The sequence below is a fragment of the Limulus polyphemus genome, unplaced genomic scaffold (assembly GCF_000517525.1).
Source record: "Limulus polyphemus unplaced genomic scaffold, Limulus_polyphemus-2.1.2 Scaffold63, whole genome shotgun sequence".
Lineage (NCBI taxonomy): Eukaryota > Metazoa > Arthropoda > Merostomata > Xiphosura > Limulidae > Limulus > Limulus polyphemus.
In genome coordinates, this window is record NW_013665673.1 from 252206 (window position 1) to 269568 (window position 17363).

The window sequence follows — 17363 nt, forward strand, 5'->3', positions numbered from 1 at the left end:
GCAATACCAAGCGTGCTGCACGCGTATACCCGATTCGATTTTATTGCTCATCAAGATCTCTACCAGCCTACCCTCAAATTAAAATTCTTTTAGGCAGGTTTGGAGTAAATTAATCTATGAAACTTTTTCTCCTATTTATTAGCTATATTTGTGTGCGCCAGCAATACCAAGCGTGCTGCACGCGTATACCCGATTCGATTTTATTGCTCATCAAGATCTCTACCAGTCTACCCTCAAATTAAAATTCTTTTAGGCAGGATTAAAGTAAATTAATCTATAAAATTATGGGCGTGGTCAAATACTTCAATCGAAAGAGGTTTAACCTCTTGAATCCAAAACGGTAATTAGATTTCAAATCATTCAAGAGGTGGAGCCATGAGCTAAAAGTTTGAATTTGAAAATAAAATAAACAAACTCGAGCCACTATGCCGCGCCTAAGATGTATACTTAAAGGGAGTTTCTAGAACAGGAAGAAAAAAAACGAAATTCTTAACACCACCTATTGAAAATACGAAAGTAAAAAATATAATTTCATAATAATGCCCTATAAAGTCCGTTTGAAAGCTCATAGATATTACCTTCAATTAAATGATTATATTTCACTGCACAAGATGATGTTTAAAAATGAGTGGACAGATATTCCTCTGCACTCCTGAATGATTACAACATCAACACTAATATAATGTATTAATAATATTCTGTTAAAGAAACCTCCAACTGTGAAACAAATTTGAGATATCTGCATAATACTAATAACTACGGTATTGACCCACCTGAACTTGGTTTGATGACTAACAAGCCTCCCCCTCCTCTCCCAGTGGCTCAGCGGTAAGGCTGAAGGCTTGTACCCTAAAAACCTAGTTTCGATACCCATGGTGGGCACAGCACAGATAACCCATTGTTTATTTTTGTTGTTAAGTCCAAACAAACAAGTAAAGATAGAAAATTCCCGAACCCATTCACAACTAGTTTAGGACATTGTTTTTAACAACGGAAAGTTTTACAGGTTGATGTATAACTTCTATAAACGGTTGAATTAAACAATATTCAACAATGTTTAGTGAAAGTTGAGGATATCTTAAGTATAAGAATATCTTTTTAACCCGCTCCAATATATCTTTTTTATGTCTCGCTTATCAAGTTATCATAAACTTGGCATTTCTTCACAGACTTACTCCTTATAAATAAATACGAGAGAAAGATGGCAATATAGCATGTTTCTGAACAGTGTTATGCAAGTGTCTGGGATTGCAATTTTTCTAACTATCATCATCTTCGAAATAATATCTACATCTATTTAGAGAAGGCGGTAACACCCCCTCTTATTCCGCTCATTATAGAGAATATTATATGTCTGTTAAACTAGATATCAGCAGAGGGACAACTGTCATGCGTTTAAATATCCAATAGGATATAGCATAACAACACAGTAATCTTGGGCAAAATATTAATATGCGCTTGGAAATATCTATATAATACTGACAGACACAAAAGTTTCAAAAATGAGGCACACAGTTACATGAAAACAGCATGCAAGTGTTTAGAAGAAAAATGCAGTCGCGATGGAATGAAACCTTTCAACTGACAGGAATAGAATATTAATGTTTATTCAAAAGAAGAAAAGAAACACTCTTACACTTAGTGTTTGGTGGATTCGTTTGTTCGCTTTGTTTGGTCATTGTTAAGCACTACGGGTATCGAAAACGACAGTTAGGTTATAAGCCCTTAGATTTACCACTGAACCACCGAGGGGCGTTTGATTTGAATAACAACTACACAGTCCTAAAAGAAATAACGTTTGTTCGTTTGAGTAAAATTAAAGGTAAAGTCCTAATAAAAAACAAAATGTTCATTACGTTTCTAAAAGGTTTAGAAATATCTCTCCCCAGTGGGTCAGCGATACGTGTACGAGCTACAACGCTAAAATCCTGGTTCGATTCCCAGTGGTGGGTAGGGCGTAGATAGTCCATTATGTAGCTTGACTCTCAAACAAACAAACAAAAAGAACTTTCGAAACAGTTTTGATGGCTCAATGGTAAGCTCAAGGGCTTGTATACGTTTAATCCGGGGTTCGATCCCTACCATAGCCACAGCATAGATATACATTGTGCAGCTTTACGCTTAACAAAAATTTAACTTTGAAATAATTACATAGTTCTGAAATGAATATATACACGTGTTAAGAAGTAAAAACATATCCCATTATTTCCTTTCGTAGGTCGGAAAAATTAAGTAATTTACAAAATGGAGAAACAGAAAACAAGCTACAATACCTGCACATACAGGACAACAATCATCTGATCGGTAGTTAGGGTTCTGGCATGACTGCATGGAACACGTCTTCAGTCTACAAAGTATCTTGCCTTTCTGTAAGGTAGAAGTCCCAAATGCGAAAAAAAAAAATTAAAGTACTGGCAATTTTCATAGGTAGAATAAGTTTGCATAATAAACTCGAAGGGATTATTATTAAATAACGAATAAAACGTTCATGTCCGAAATAAGGAATGTAGTTCTACGTCACACACCGTAATATCAGGATTTGTCTACTGTGTTAATAAAATTATAATAAAATTGCGATGTGTAGACACACACTTTACAAAGTTATTATAGAAAGGATTCGATAAATAACGGTTTCCATTTCGTGTTCTTATTACGTTCACCTAATGATAACACAAGGGTTTGTGATGATTTGTTGTAAATTAGCATATATATTGCAATTTTACAACAATACACATTGTATTTCCCAATCACAGACGTGTGTAAACGATAGTGAAATATTAGGTCGTCAAAAGATTAATGTCGCGTTTTGGAACACTTTCATTAACCACCTCCCAGAAAACGTACATCACGTATAATAGTTAAACGAACCGTCGAGACATCACGTTAGTGTAAGCTATTTAATGTGTAAAGTTTAGTATACTCTAATCCCATATAGTGATGGCACATGACGAAACACACATTAGGTATATAATGCTGTTTGAATACAAGAAGGGAAACAACGTCTCTGTAGCCACAAAGAATATGAAAGAAGTTTATGTAAGTGTTTTGAGCGTTCATAAGTGTCAACAAAAGCTCAGCAAATTTCATTCAGGTGACTTTAGTCTTAAAAACTGTGATGGTGGGGGCCGACATGTTGGAATTGAGATTGATGCTCTGAAGACTCTTGTTGAGTCTAACCCAAGGCAACACACTCGTGAAATGGCCTGAAATTGCATATCTCTCATGAAACAATACGTAAACATGTAAGGAATATGAGAAACTCCATAAAGAAGGTGCTTGGATGCCTCACGAACTCTCCTATGATCATTGTTTCCAACGTTTGAACGTTGCTTCGTCTCTTCTGGCGCGTGAAACATTTTTAGACAGAATTGTCACCGGTGATGAAAAATGGATTTTCTATGCGAATATTAAACACCAAGACAATGGCTCAGTCCTAGACAAAACCACTTACGACCCCAAAACCTGGACTCAATCCGCAGAAAGTGATGCTTTGCATTTGGTGAGACATCAAGGGAGTAATTCATTTCGAACTGTCAATGCAGATATCTATAGTCGGTAACTGGAACGTTTAAATCAAGCCCTTTATCAGAAACTCCCTTCAATCGTCAATCGGAAAGGTGTTCTTCTTCTCCACGACAATGCACGTCCACGTGTGGCACGTTTGACGCAACACAAGATTATGGTGTTTGGTTGAGAAGTTCTCCCCCACCCAATATATTCTCCAGATATGGCACCATCAGATTACTATCTTTTTTTCATTCGCTGGAATACAATCTTGATGGAAAAACGTATGAAAATGTGGAATGTGTTAAAGAGGACATCGACATGATTTTAGCTTCAAAAAAACGTATGAAAATGTGGAATGTGTTAAAGAGGACATCGACATGATTTTAGCTTCAAAGCCAAGTGATTTCTTTAATCAAGGCCATTAACAATCTGACTGTAAGATGGAAAAGCATCGCCGATAAGAATGGAGACTATTTCATTTAATAAATGTTTTGATATACAAGTTGTTCGGATTTTTTTCATAAAAAAAGCGACATTAATTTCTTGACGACCTAATACATTGTTGGGGGATATAAAAAACTTGTTATTGTTGTTGTTTTCTACCAACACAAATAACTTGCAGTTTTCAGTTCAAAGCTGAATTTATTGTAGTAAGTCTCATTGTTATGATGATTGTTTGTTTGTTTGTTTTGGAATTTCGCGCAAAGCTACACGACGGCTATCTGCGCTAGCCGTCCCTAATTTAGCAGTGTAAGACTAGAGGGAAGGCAGCTATTCATCACCACCCACCGCCAACTCTTGGGCTACTCTTTTACCAACGAATAGTGGGATTGACCGTCACATTATAACGCCCCCACGGCTGAATGGGCGAGCATGTTTGGTGGGATGCGGATTCGAACCCGCGACCCTCAGATTGTGAGTCGAGCGCCTTATCCACCTGGCCATGCCGGACACTGTTATGATGAGTTCCTGTTTTAACCGCTCATGTTTCGCACATTGTGGAAGTTAACTGTTTATATTATGTAGTTTTTAAATGTCGTATTCCTGCAAATTTACTTTGACTGTGTGTATGTATGTTAATCGTATCGAATTCAACACTGAAATTCTGCATCAGCCGACATATTCTGTTTTGTTACCCCGCACTATAATTTAATTTTTGTAGTGCACATTGGTGTAAAACATTTTAATACTAGAAATAAACTACCTTAAAACACTAAAATATATTACTTTCTTTAATTGGATACCCAACGTTTCGTTTACGGCTTCTTCAGCAGCGTTCCACTAACACACAAACCATAATTGACAGCACAAAGCTTGAATAATAAATTCTAATCGAATCTATAGCGTGCATTTATACATCGTGCGTTTGACATATTTAGTAGTAAAGTATATTGTTGAAAGAATTAAAAGCTTCCTGCACTAAACAAAAGGTTTGTTGAAGTTACACATTAAAATAACAAAATACAATATGAAAAAAGAATTATAATTACAGACGCCATTCTTTGTTTCTTATTCGTCTGTGGTCGTAGCTGTTCGGTGAGAAAAGCTTCTTTAAATTTTCTGTCAGTGTATTTGATGCCTTTAGAGGGGATTTCTACGGCGAATGGTGGTTTCGTGTCAGGTATTATTTGTCTGTGGTAAGTTAAAACATGATCTGCAATAGCGCTTCTTTCATGTTGTTGTTTATAAAGAGAGTTAGTATGTTCTATCATTGTGTATAGGGTTCTTCCGGTTTTTCCAATTTACGTATGATTGCAGGTATTACATGTAAGCTGGTAAACAACATTGGAAACAAGACAGCCATCTTTAGATTTCAAACACGTTTTTGTAAGACATTGAGCTTTATTACATTTAGGGTAGTGTACTTAGATTTTGAAAGTTTGCTTTTTAGGTTGTACCTCGCCCTTCTATAACTTTAATCGGCAGTTCAGATATACTGATTATAGTTTTTATTTTCTTGACGATGGTTTAGTCAATTAGAAGTACCATTACAATTATTTTTGTGTGTGTGTGTGTGTTACTTTTGGAAAATTGTCCTTTTTCGTCCATGTTTATCTGTGTTTTTTCATGTTGGAGGTGTTCTTTTGAAACGAAAATGGCGGATGGGAGGAAAAAAGACAGAAATTATCACGCCAAGCCTAACTTATATCCCCCAAAACAATTAGCTTTTAAAATAAAAATAAAAACATTGAGGAATGGCCAAATGTAAAGGTTTAGTAGTTATGTGCAGAAATATTTATGAACAAAAAATATCTGATCACATATATATGACCAGAATAAGTTTCAAATGGTTAACAGTGACCCCACAAAAAAAAAGAAACAAAAGTGACTAAATCTAAAGAGATTATCTATAAACTTAGAAAAACATGTAACCTCCCTAAGAAGCTTCTAGATGAACGTAAACCCTCTAATGGCTGCATTCGAGAATTTTACGGTTTACCAAAAGAACATAATCCGGACATGCCACTAAGATTCATAGTGTCAGCATATGGCAGTGCCACTGAAAGTCTGTTTTGGCTTATGCATACAATATTAGTGCCGTTACTAAATCACATTTCAGCACACTTAAATAATATGCAAGACCTGCTATCATGACTCAAGGATGTGCTTCACATAGTATCCAACATAACAGTACTCTTTACATTGGATGTCGTTACTCTCTATCCATCTATACAGACAGAAGATAGCGTCAATGCAGAGTGTAAATTCATGTGGAATCACATAAACAATTTGGAGATGTACAGATTGTCAATAGACGCTGTCAGGGAAGTCTTACATCTCATTCTTCACAATAGATAGTTTCGTTTTGACAACAGACTATATCTCCAGCTAATGGTGTCCCAATGGATAATATAGTCGCAGTTATTCATGTCGTAATATTTATACACGTATTTGAAACGACGGCATTTGACAAGTGGCGTCAAAATACCAACACCGGCCCTGATTTCTGGCTTAGATACATTGATGACGTGTTTGGACTGTGGAACCATGGCCTTCTTTCTTTAATCAAAATTTTAGACTTTCTAAGTTCCAAAGACTCCAACATCCAATTCACCCTGAATCATTCGAATGACAAGAAGAGCATAGATTTTCTTGATGTTACCTTAAGGATCGACAATGACAATAATATACAATCTATCTTGTTTTACAGATCAATTAGAAAACCTCTTTTCCGTAAGTTCAGCTCCCATCATCCCAAAGTTTCCAAGAAAGGTGTGATTGTTGGAGAATTAAAAAGAATCAATCACAATTGTAGTCGAAAAACTTCCAAAAACAGCACTAGACGCTTTGAACTTAAACCAATCCATTTGCGAGCATGTTTAGTGTGACATGAATTCGAACCTGCGACCCACAGATTGTGAGTCGAGCGCCCTAACCACCTGGCCATGCCGGGCGACCACGGATGAATAGAGACAAAGGATGGTGTCTATAATGACAATTATTTTATTTTTCATTTTATTTTTTGATTTCAATGTGTAATTTAGATAGAACTTTTGTTTACTACAGGTAGCTTTTAATTATTCCAACAATATAATTCTTTCGACAATAAACTTTACAACTTAATATGTCAAACGCGCGTTTTATAAACGCACGCTATAGATTCAATGAGAATATATTACTCACATTCTTTGAAGCTTTGTACTGTCAGTTACGGTTTGTGTTTTAGTGGAACGTTCCGGAATAAGCTGAAAGTGAAACATTAAGTATTCAATTAAATAAAAATAACAAATGTTGGTGTTTTAAGGTTGTTTACTTCTAGTACTAAAAGAGCCCGCAATATTATTTTGCTTTAACTTGGACTTGACCCCTCCAAACACCAGACAATGTTGTTTTTAACTCAACTTTTTGTTGTTGTTTGTCTGAAATATCATTATATTCTCCGAGTTTTGACAGCCTTGTAGGCACCCTGTAATACAGCTTTTCACTGACTGTAAGATGCATGTTATTTTTATATATTAATTCATACATGATCAAAATGTTTAATTAATAACCAATGAAAATATGTTAAATGTTCTGACAAATACATTTGTGATGGGTTCGGCCTGAGGTTTTGTTACCAAGATATTAATGTGGAATACTTGTTATTAACCCAGAAACAGTCTGATAAGATTATATATGAAATATTACCTGGCAAACACATTGTACACACTGATTAGGCTTTCTAGGCTGAAGACTTGTTGAATTAGAAGCGAAAGTCTCGCCATCCTTAAATATTTGTCCTTTATCAAAACACGCCACCTGTAGCTGGGCTGCTGGTCTAGAAGTTGAAACCACTCGTGAATCTAAAAAAAATAATATACTCAGTGTACAAAATTTTATTAATGTCACTTGAAAATATTACATCGAAAGGGTTTTATGTTGTTTTTTACTACTTTGATGAAATTCAGCTTTTTTCCTAAAATATGTGTAGACTATTTTTGGAAAAATAATAGTAATACCGTGTTGGTTTGCACAGAAATAATAGAAATTAACATATACCTGCAGAAGTCATAACAAAATATATCACAATATTAATAAAACTACTTAAAACTTTCCAATAATAAAATCTTGAAAAATATAACGTAATTAGTTGTCAGATTATCTCACTAGTATAAAAGACAAAAGTAGGCCTACAGTAAGTATTCGATAATTGGGTGCCACTACAAATGCTTGCAAATAATTTAAAATAGCATAACTATGAAGAGGTAAATAAGAAATGTAAATGAAATACTAAAGGTCTTTGGAAACTGAAAAACATTTCATTTCCTTTGTCATTAAACTAAGAAGGAGTATTTACTGAATAAAATGAAGAATCAATATGAACTAGAGAATAATTTTGTGGAAGTATGAATAATTACATTCCATATTAATCTACTGAACCAAAGAACAATTTAAACTGAAATTTGTTAATGTTCTGTCAAAACACAAAGAACTATTTATTACAGAATAATAGAGAAGATTGTACTGAAGAATTGTTAATGCTTCTTAAAGAAAAAACTTTATGTATTAATTATACAATAATAGAGCAAATGGCAATCAATAATGACAACTTTTAATAAATGTTAAGAAAAGCTATATTCATCATAGAAGAGAACAGTAATAGACATTAAAGAATGATTAAACTATTACGCAAAACAAGAACTCTATTTGTAACAGAATAAAATGGCAATAGCAATCTAATAATGATTCCCTCATGAAAAATGAAACTATATTCATTCCAAAATATATAAAAAAAACAATGAATGGGGTAAAATCTTGTTTTAAAAAAAGCATAAAAAATATATTTGTTAGAGAAAACAAAAATAATTGTGGTACTAAAAATGATTAACATCTCATAAAAAATAACGAGTATATTTATTACACAATAAATAGCAATGAATATTGAAGAACGACTGATTTTTCATCAAATATAAACTACATGAATTACAGAATAAATGATGGATGAGTAGTGAAGAATGGTTAATATCTCGTCAGAAATACTTTCAGTCACTGTACATTAAAAAGCAATGAATACTGATTAATAATTAACGTATTATCAGAAAATAAAAGGAAAACCAACTATATTTATTGGATAATAAAAAAACAATGTACACTAAAGAATGATTAAGGTCCCATAAAAAAATATTTTATTGACTCCAGAGTAAAGTTGTTGTTGTTTGTAATTAAGTACAAATCTACGCAACGGGCTATCTGTGCTCTGCCCACCACGGGCATCGAAACCCTGATTCTACCGTTGTAAGTCCGCAGAAATACCGCTGTGCCACTGGGGGGCCTCCAGAGTAAAATGAAGGATAGATATTTGAGGAGAGTCAGTGTGTCACAAAAATAAGAATTATTAATGAATTTTTATTGTTTAAAAAATATTACAACTATATTCAATACAAATTGAAAGAGCTTTAGATACTAAAGTCTGATTAATTCTCATTACAAATTAGAATTATATTTGCTTTAGAATGAAAGAGCAGCGAGTACTGGGAGTTATTAGTGCCTTATCAGAAACAAGGACTATACTGACCACTAAAGAATGATTAACGTCTTATAAAAAGTAATATTTTTATTCTGTACAGAATAAAAGCGTTGTAAGTATTGAAGAGTAAAGCTTTACGTCTTTGCACCAAGTTTGTTACTAATCTTCTTTTTCATATAATTGAATAATGTTCTTTTTTCACCATTCAGCTCAACGGAAGTAGATTCACAATTCACAAGTATAGATGTTGCTTCCACCACATATTCGTTCAAACGTTTCACACCTTAAGCAGCCGAAGAAGGAAACAGTATTCGTGTTATTCCATATGAAGATATACCGGTCAAGTCGCCTGACACAACGCCTATAGATTTTTGTGTGATCGGACTGTCAAAATGGGTGCTGGAAACCGCCGTCCCAGTACACTAGACAGATTATAGAATTAATTGGGATGAGAGGTGTGATTTGGACATGACAGCCTTATGATGGAGCCTTTTTTAATAGAAACTATGCTGCAGGGCTATTGTCAAGACGCACGGTCGTCAGATAGATTATGACCGTATGTAGCGATAGGGATTGTAATGAAGTGGTGATGCTCTAAAATAGTTTTAACTTAATATACTCAACTGCTGAAGTTGAAAATATACCCCGATAGCACTGAAAATAACTTATAGACTTTAGATTTTGATCGTTTCAAGAGAATACAATACCACAAAAAGGAAAATAGGTATGTGTGCTTTTAAATTGTTTAGTTTTCTTTTTTCTCATTTTATGTCGCATCCTATATCAATTGACGCTGTGATTTTGGATTTGCTCGTCCGTGACCTCCTGTCAAAGTTTTGGAGTTAGAAGGAATAAATTTGGCAAGTGGCTGGGGGGGGGGTCCTTATTTATATAGTGTATTTACATATTTATACTTTTAGGGGTACAAGTGGGGCTAAAACGTGCCACGCATGATCAGTCTAGAAGTAGGTTTGAACTCGAATCTGGCATCGGGTTTTGTGTTCCTGGTCCCCTCGAAATTTTGGTGAGCCATTTTTTAAACTGTGTTCACACCCCCTCTCACAAATAGGAGGACGAACTTGGCGCTACGTGCTCAGTATATTGGGGGATAATAGTTTGTTTGTTTGTAATTAACACAAAGCTACACAATGGGCTATCTGTGCTCTGCCCACCACAGGTATCGGAACCCGGATTCTAGCGTTGTAAATCCGCAGACACACCGCTGTGCCACTGGGGGGCGGGGGTAATATAGTAACTTAAATGGAACATTAATGTTTAAGGGAACCCGTGAACCTCTTAGCGAAACAGGGTTATTTAATGATGGTAATATTCATATTGGTACGTTTATCAAAATAATTACTTTACTGAAGTGCATGGTTTTGTAATATATCTTACAAAACATAGCAGAAACTATAACAGTTTAAAATGTTGTGATGAAGAAATTTATGTGCGAAAAAGGTAAAGATAATCACAAAGGTAATAAAAAATTAACCACGTACACGTACGTCTATCTACAAAAGCATTTCAGGCTGCTGGTATGTGTTGATAGAAACAGTTTTTGTGTAATATCTTATTATTTATTTCATTCTATTGAGCTAAATGAACTTATGGCGTGAGATAAAGCATTACTACAGCACCGTTCACATCATTAGAAACTACTGTCACTATCTTTTATATCTGAACACAAGATTTTTTTCTCTGTGACGTTAATCAAACAAAATGTTAAGTTCTATGTAAAAAGAAACTTAACGATCTGAAGCACGGAAACCGTTAATAGTAGTCAGTTCGATCTTGAAAATGGAACTCACTGAATAAAGAACTGGATTGAATCTCCGTTTATCGCCCCCACTGCCACAGCAGTTATTCCGCGGACTTACAACGTTAGAAACCGGGTTTCGATACCCGTGGTGGGTAGAGCACAGATAGCCAATTGTGTGGCTTTGTGCTTAACTTCAAACAAATCCACTTTTATCTTTATTTTGAAGAAGTTTCTAACATTTGTATTTCTACCCCTCTTTCTTTTTTACTTTAATAATCTACTATTGTTTCCCATTATCGTCTTCTTGAAATCTTTCAAGGGCACTGTAAGGTACAGGTAAGAATAGCAGGTGCGAGGTGGAACGACAAAAAATGTATAACAGGGTTAAACTGAATTTCTGACTGACTGAGCCCACAGAGACAACATACAGTTTAAAACGAAGAGCAAAGTTATCTTTATAATCAACACAACTCAAAGAACTGTGTGTATCTAGAAAATCTACAGCACTGTTCTCTAAATGGGGAGAGCTCTCAGTGTTAGAAGTAGATCTGATCAAACTCTGAATTAATCTGCATGGGACAAAGTATAAAAATGATATACAAAACATAACAGCGTCATCTCTCCCCGAATGCGTACGCTACCCAGTCACAGGTCATTCTATAAGTCAAAATAGCAAGGACAATACCTCTAGGTATCACTAAACCCGCTACACATTTGTCGCCGATATAAAACTGCACAGTGTACTAAATCATTTAGCTCTATAGCACCCTCTTCCGTGATAAAATTTAAGTGCTCCGAAAGAGAATTTGACCTATGACAATGAGTAACTGGAGCACTAGCACGTTTGCTGCAGGCTATAATCAGTTCTCTGTTGTTAAAACCTGTACATGCGCCCGCACATGAAGAAGAAAGTAAACGGAAACAAAATAAATTCCTAAACAATATGATAGTCTGTGCACTCTCTCGTGCAGTTCAAGGTAGTATATTTTCAAGAATTTAAGTAAAATATTGTCATATTATAATATCCTGTGAATAATATGAATGGTGATTCCAATATGTTTATATCAGAATCTCAATGTGTTTATTCTATGACTATTTTGTTAATATTATACTTAGACATACTAGAAGTGCATTGTTTCATACCTAAAATAATAAAAAAAATTAATTATTCTATTACATACATTGGTATGCTAATTAAGTGTACATGTGTTTAGATTTAGCCATATCTTTTATGAAAAAAGATATTTACAGGTTTTCTTGCTCATCACAGACGTTGACTGTACGTATATATCTTCCACGATAAAATAAAATAAAAGAGTTGAGAACTGCTCCAGACGACCATATTACACAGCCAATAAATCTCCTACATAAGCCACGAAGCTATGTTTTTATAGATGTCTATAGAAAAAGAATTTTACTGGGTCAGCCACATCAGACGCCACAGTTCCGAGACCGTCGGCGCCACAGCGACAGAAGTAAATCGATTCTCCCAGTCTGAGTGAATTTATTCTAATATTATTATACGACATTTTGTAAGAAATTAAACTATTGAGATGACATTAAAGAGCTTAATGATGAGAGGTTAATTCAGATACAAAGACGACGCCCTAAAACATTTTTAATACTGCATTTCATAAAGATGTTTCTAATTAAGCTTCTAAACTGCATATGATTAGCTTTCCTGATAAATCAATCCTATCCTAATCATCATTAATGTATAATTTGTTTCAGTTGTTCGACACGCACTAATGTAAGTTTTTTTCTCGAATCACCTCATGCGATTATATGAGAACAACATAAATCCCAGTACGTCTGTCCAATGAAGCTCCAGGAAATAAAATAATAATCACTATGCTACTCGAGAAAGCAAGTAATCATTGTAAACTCTCTTTGTTTTTCACTTACCAGTACACAACCTACAGCACTCGTCATCGTAATGTTCTCCAGAACGGCAGAAGTCTGTGCTGCATTCCCTACTGGAGCAGTTGACCTGGCCATCCTGTGGGGGTGGAGAGTATTTAAGGCGAAAAATCTGTGAAAACTGTTAGTTTTACTTTTTTCCAGAGTACGTAGTGTATGATATAATAAGTTATATGTCTTATAAATAAACGAATTTTAGCTTCAGTAAAAAATAAAAACCCAAAATTTTCTTTTACCGATATTGTGCCTTTATTAAAGATTTTGCAGCTTGAGAGACTAAGCAACCAAACAGTATGGATAAATAAAAATATCTGTATAATTATTGCATTAAAATATTGTACATTTAAAAATTCAAATATTGTGTATTGGAAAGGTGCAAACGATGGTTGTGGTTTTTACATAACGGTTGAGAAGGAAAATAAGAGGCCCGGCATGGCCAAATGGTTATGGAGCTCGACTGGAATAGTTCGAATCCCCGTCTCACCAAACATGCTCGCCCTTTCACCCGTAGGGGCGTTATAATGTGACGGTCAATCCCACTATTCGTTGGTAAAAGAGTAGCCCAAGAGTTGGCGGTGGGTGGTGATGACTAGCTGCCTTCCCCTTAATCTTACACTGCTAAATTAGGGACGGCTAGCGCAGATAGCACTCGTGTAGCTTTGCGCAAAATTCAAAACAAAACAAACTCAGTAAAGCGCATACCTCCGCCACGCAGCGTTGATCATATTCGGTTCTCAAAAAATAAGAAAATGTGCCCGTATGTCCATCGTTATCAACGGACACGAACCACTTTTGGCAGGAGAATGAGGAATAATATTCTAAATATGTCCACCCAGTTTCATTAAAATCCGATCATTTTTGACTGAATTATAAAGCAAAAATAGTGTTAAAAATTGGTCCCCATGTTAAGAGATAGGGTGTTTTGGGATTCTCGTGACCTTACTGTGACTTTGATTCTCCAAAAACCAAATACTTGTAAGTTGGGTCATAGTTCAAATGTATACCAACTTTCGTCTAAATCCATTCAGCCGTTTACGAGAAATCTTGCTGACAAACACACACAGGGGTGAAAAGATAACCTCCGTCATCTTCGGTGGCGGAGGTAATGATAATATGTGAACGACGTAGCAGACCTCTTTGATAATACTTTGATAGATAATTTAGGCTGAATATCCATTAATTGTTTGATAATATTGTACAGAAGATGGAATGAAACAGTACGGATGTCGACATACTTTATAAGCCAATTCCAACCTAATTCCTATCCTTTTAACCGTAATATTCATGCGTATGACGTATAAGAAATGCTAATAGATATTTTTTTGCCTTACTTTGTTCGTTTTCAGATCCTATTTCATTCACTATTTTTACTTAAAGTGAACTTTGTTTAAATCGCCAATGAATTACTAATGGCTTCTTCCAAAGTCAAGTAAAGTCACGAGACAAATAATTAAGTAAATTTTGAGCGTTAGACGCAGCAAGAGATGTGACGAATGTAATATAATCTTTGTTAAGACACTTTTAATTTATCAGCACTTTGATCGAAAATTGTGTTAATACTCTAGATCTCAACCGTCTTAATTTTCATGGTTGCCGCATGTGATTTTAATCGGCTTGGAAGAGGATCACTCACCTTTGCTACGCTGACCAACACATTCCTATACCTCACCTTTTCACACAGGCAGACCACACAAACAAGATTTTTCAAGTTGCTCCCTATATGACGCCATTGGTTAGTTTCGCCGTTTGCATTATCTGATGAACAAAGGCTAGTGCCATTTTCCCCAAAAACTGAAAATATAGAAATGTTTTAATTTTTACTTACCGATAAAAATGAAACAACTATAAATGTATGCATATTTCAATCATTATTTTGATTATAATATGATAGAGTGATTAGCTAGTATTCGATGAATTATTTCATTAACGGCAATGTAGTTACATTGGAACAGTGCCGAATTCTTAGAGGGTGTAACCCATACAACTGCATGGTGGCCACGACCATCAAGGGGCTTCAAGTTTGAATTACTTTAGGAAAGGTGCCTCCAACATCGTAGTATTGCATGGGGGTCTCAAAAGGTCTAAATCTGACCCTGTATCGGAAGAATAATTATCGAAACCTTTCAGTAAAATGCTGAATAAAACAAGTAATGAGGTTTTTATTACACAAGTTTTACACTTCTAGTGACTCACAGTATATAATATTTATCATTCAGTTTGGTAAATAATAAGCGAAACTGTTTTTAAATTTAGCTGTATAGATTTTTTTGCCTACAGTGCCTTGCAAAAATCCTCACCCCCCGTGCTGGTAATAAATTTTAGGTATTTTCTTGTGAAAGACATAACTCAAATGGCTCAAAATATTTATTATATTAAGCTCAGACCAGTTTCTAAAGATTACAAAGAACGAAAGGTGCATTGTTACCCAATTTAATGATATAACACAAAAAAATCTTGAAAACACATGTTGCCAATGTCTTCACCCTTCTCAGTATTTACCATCGTTGATTTAACTTTACGTCACTACCCTGCTAAAGTATATACAAGTGTCTTTGTACAACTCTATCAGATACCACAGTATATTATAAAGCCACCAGTATTGATTTAAGCAGAGTATTTTGAGAATTAAAATTTGGTTTACTGTTACATATTGAGAATGATGAGAAAAGAACTCTCTTCAAATCTAAGGGAGAAGATTGTTCAGAAGCACAATTCCGGAGAAGACTATAAATCAACTTCAAATGTTCTCAATTTGGCATTAAGTACTGTAAAATCAGTTGTGAAGAAATGGAAAGTGTGTCACACTGCCCCAATTTGCCAAGATCAGGTCGCCCTAAGAAAATCTGCGCTCGAACAAGGAGAAAAATCGTCAGAGAAGCGGCTGTCAAGTCAACAGTGACACTGAAGGAGATGCAGTCTTAAATCGCAGTAACTCGAGTTACTGTACACACCTCGACAGTATCACGTGCCTTACAAAAAAAAGCTTGTATAGTAAGGTGGTAAGAAAGAAAACACTACTAACAAAGATGCGTCTTATATCGCGAATGAACTATGCCCCGTAAACATTTCAATAACCCTAAAATAATGTGGCAGAAAATTCTATGGTCAGATGAGACCAAAATAGAGCGGTATGTATGGCAGAAACTCAACACTGCTCATGACCCGGAAAATACAGTCCCAAGTGTCAAGCATGGTGGTGGGTCCATAATGCTGTGGGGATGTTTTTCTGTAGCTGGCACTGGAGAACTTGTACGCATTCAAGGGATCATGGACAGTACAAAATATACACAGATGTTGGAGGTAAACCTGAAGAAGTTAGCTGAAAAACTAAAACTCGGTCGAAGGTTTACATTTTAACAGGACAATGATCCCAAACACAGATCAAAGGCAACCAAGATGATTTCCGAGAAACAAAATTAAAGTCCTTGCCAAGCCAAATCCCAGACCTAAATCCACTCGAAAATCTGTGGAGAGACTTGAAAGTTGCTGTGCATCGAAGACATATTTCCAACTTACAAGAACTTGAGGATATCTGCAAGCAGGAGTGGACAAAAATATCTCCAGTATACTGTAACAAAGCTTGTGCAGGGTTATTCGAAACGAATTTCAGCTGTCATTTCTGCCAAAGGAGCTTCAACCAAATATTAACTGCATAATCATGTTAGGGGTGGAGACTTTTGCAATATGTGTTTTCAAGACATTTTGTGTTATATCACTAAAGTAAGTAACAATGTACATTTTGTTCTATGTTATCATTAGAATCTGGCCTGAGATTAATATAATAAATATTTTCAGCCATTTCAATTATGTCTTTCACAAGAAAATAACAAAAATTGATTACTAGCACTGGGGGGGGGGGGTGAAAACTTTTGCAAGGCACTGTATATAAAATAGAGTTCTCTCTCACATAAGCTCTATTTGCTATCAAATCTTGGAGAAAGAAACACTGCTTATATATAGTCGGCAAAGATTTAATATGATATAATGCTTTGGGACAACGTGGGACTTACTGGTCCACCTCGGCTGTCCCATCCTCTAAAGTCTAAACTGAAACTATCAAATAGATATCTTTTAAAAAATCTTAAAGTCAGCCCTTATCATTCATATAGTTATCAAGCTTTCTCATAAGGCAACCCATTTCAAAAGACAACCACCCTTTTAGAAAAATAAAACTGTCTAAGGTAAAGATGACTCTTATCCTGCCAAAATTTATATTTGTGTCCCCTAGTC

At 35.2% G+C, this 17363-nt stretch overlaps 1 protein-coding gene across 2 annotated transcripts in view; it reads right to left on the reverse strand.

Moving 5' to 3' along the window:
• The window catches only part of LOC111087232 (chordin-like protein 1), a 36944-nt gene that overhangs the window by 12410 nt on the left and 7171 nt on the right, over nt 1-17363 (reverse strand). For both annotated transcript variants that reach the window (XM_022393184.1, XM_022393188.1), the window contains exons 3-6: nt 14803-14924; nt 13119-13212; nt 7636-7790; nt 2274-2367 (exon numbers count right to left, since the gene is read on the reverse strand). In XM_022393184.1, the coding sequence (XP_022248892.1) occupies nt 2274-2367; nt 7636-7790; nt 13119-13212; nt 14803-14924 (465 nt within the window). The remainder of the gene's footprint in view (nt 1-2273; nt 2368-7635; nt 7791-13118; nt 13213-14802; nt 14925-17363) is intronic.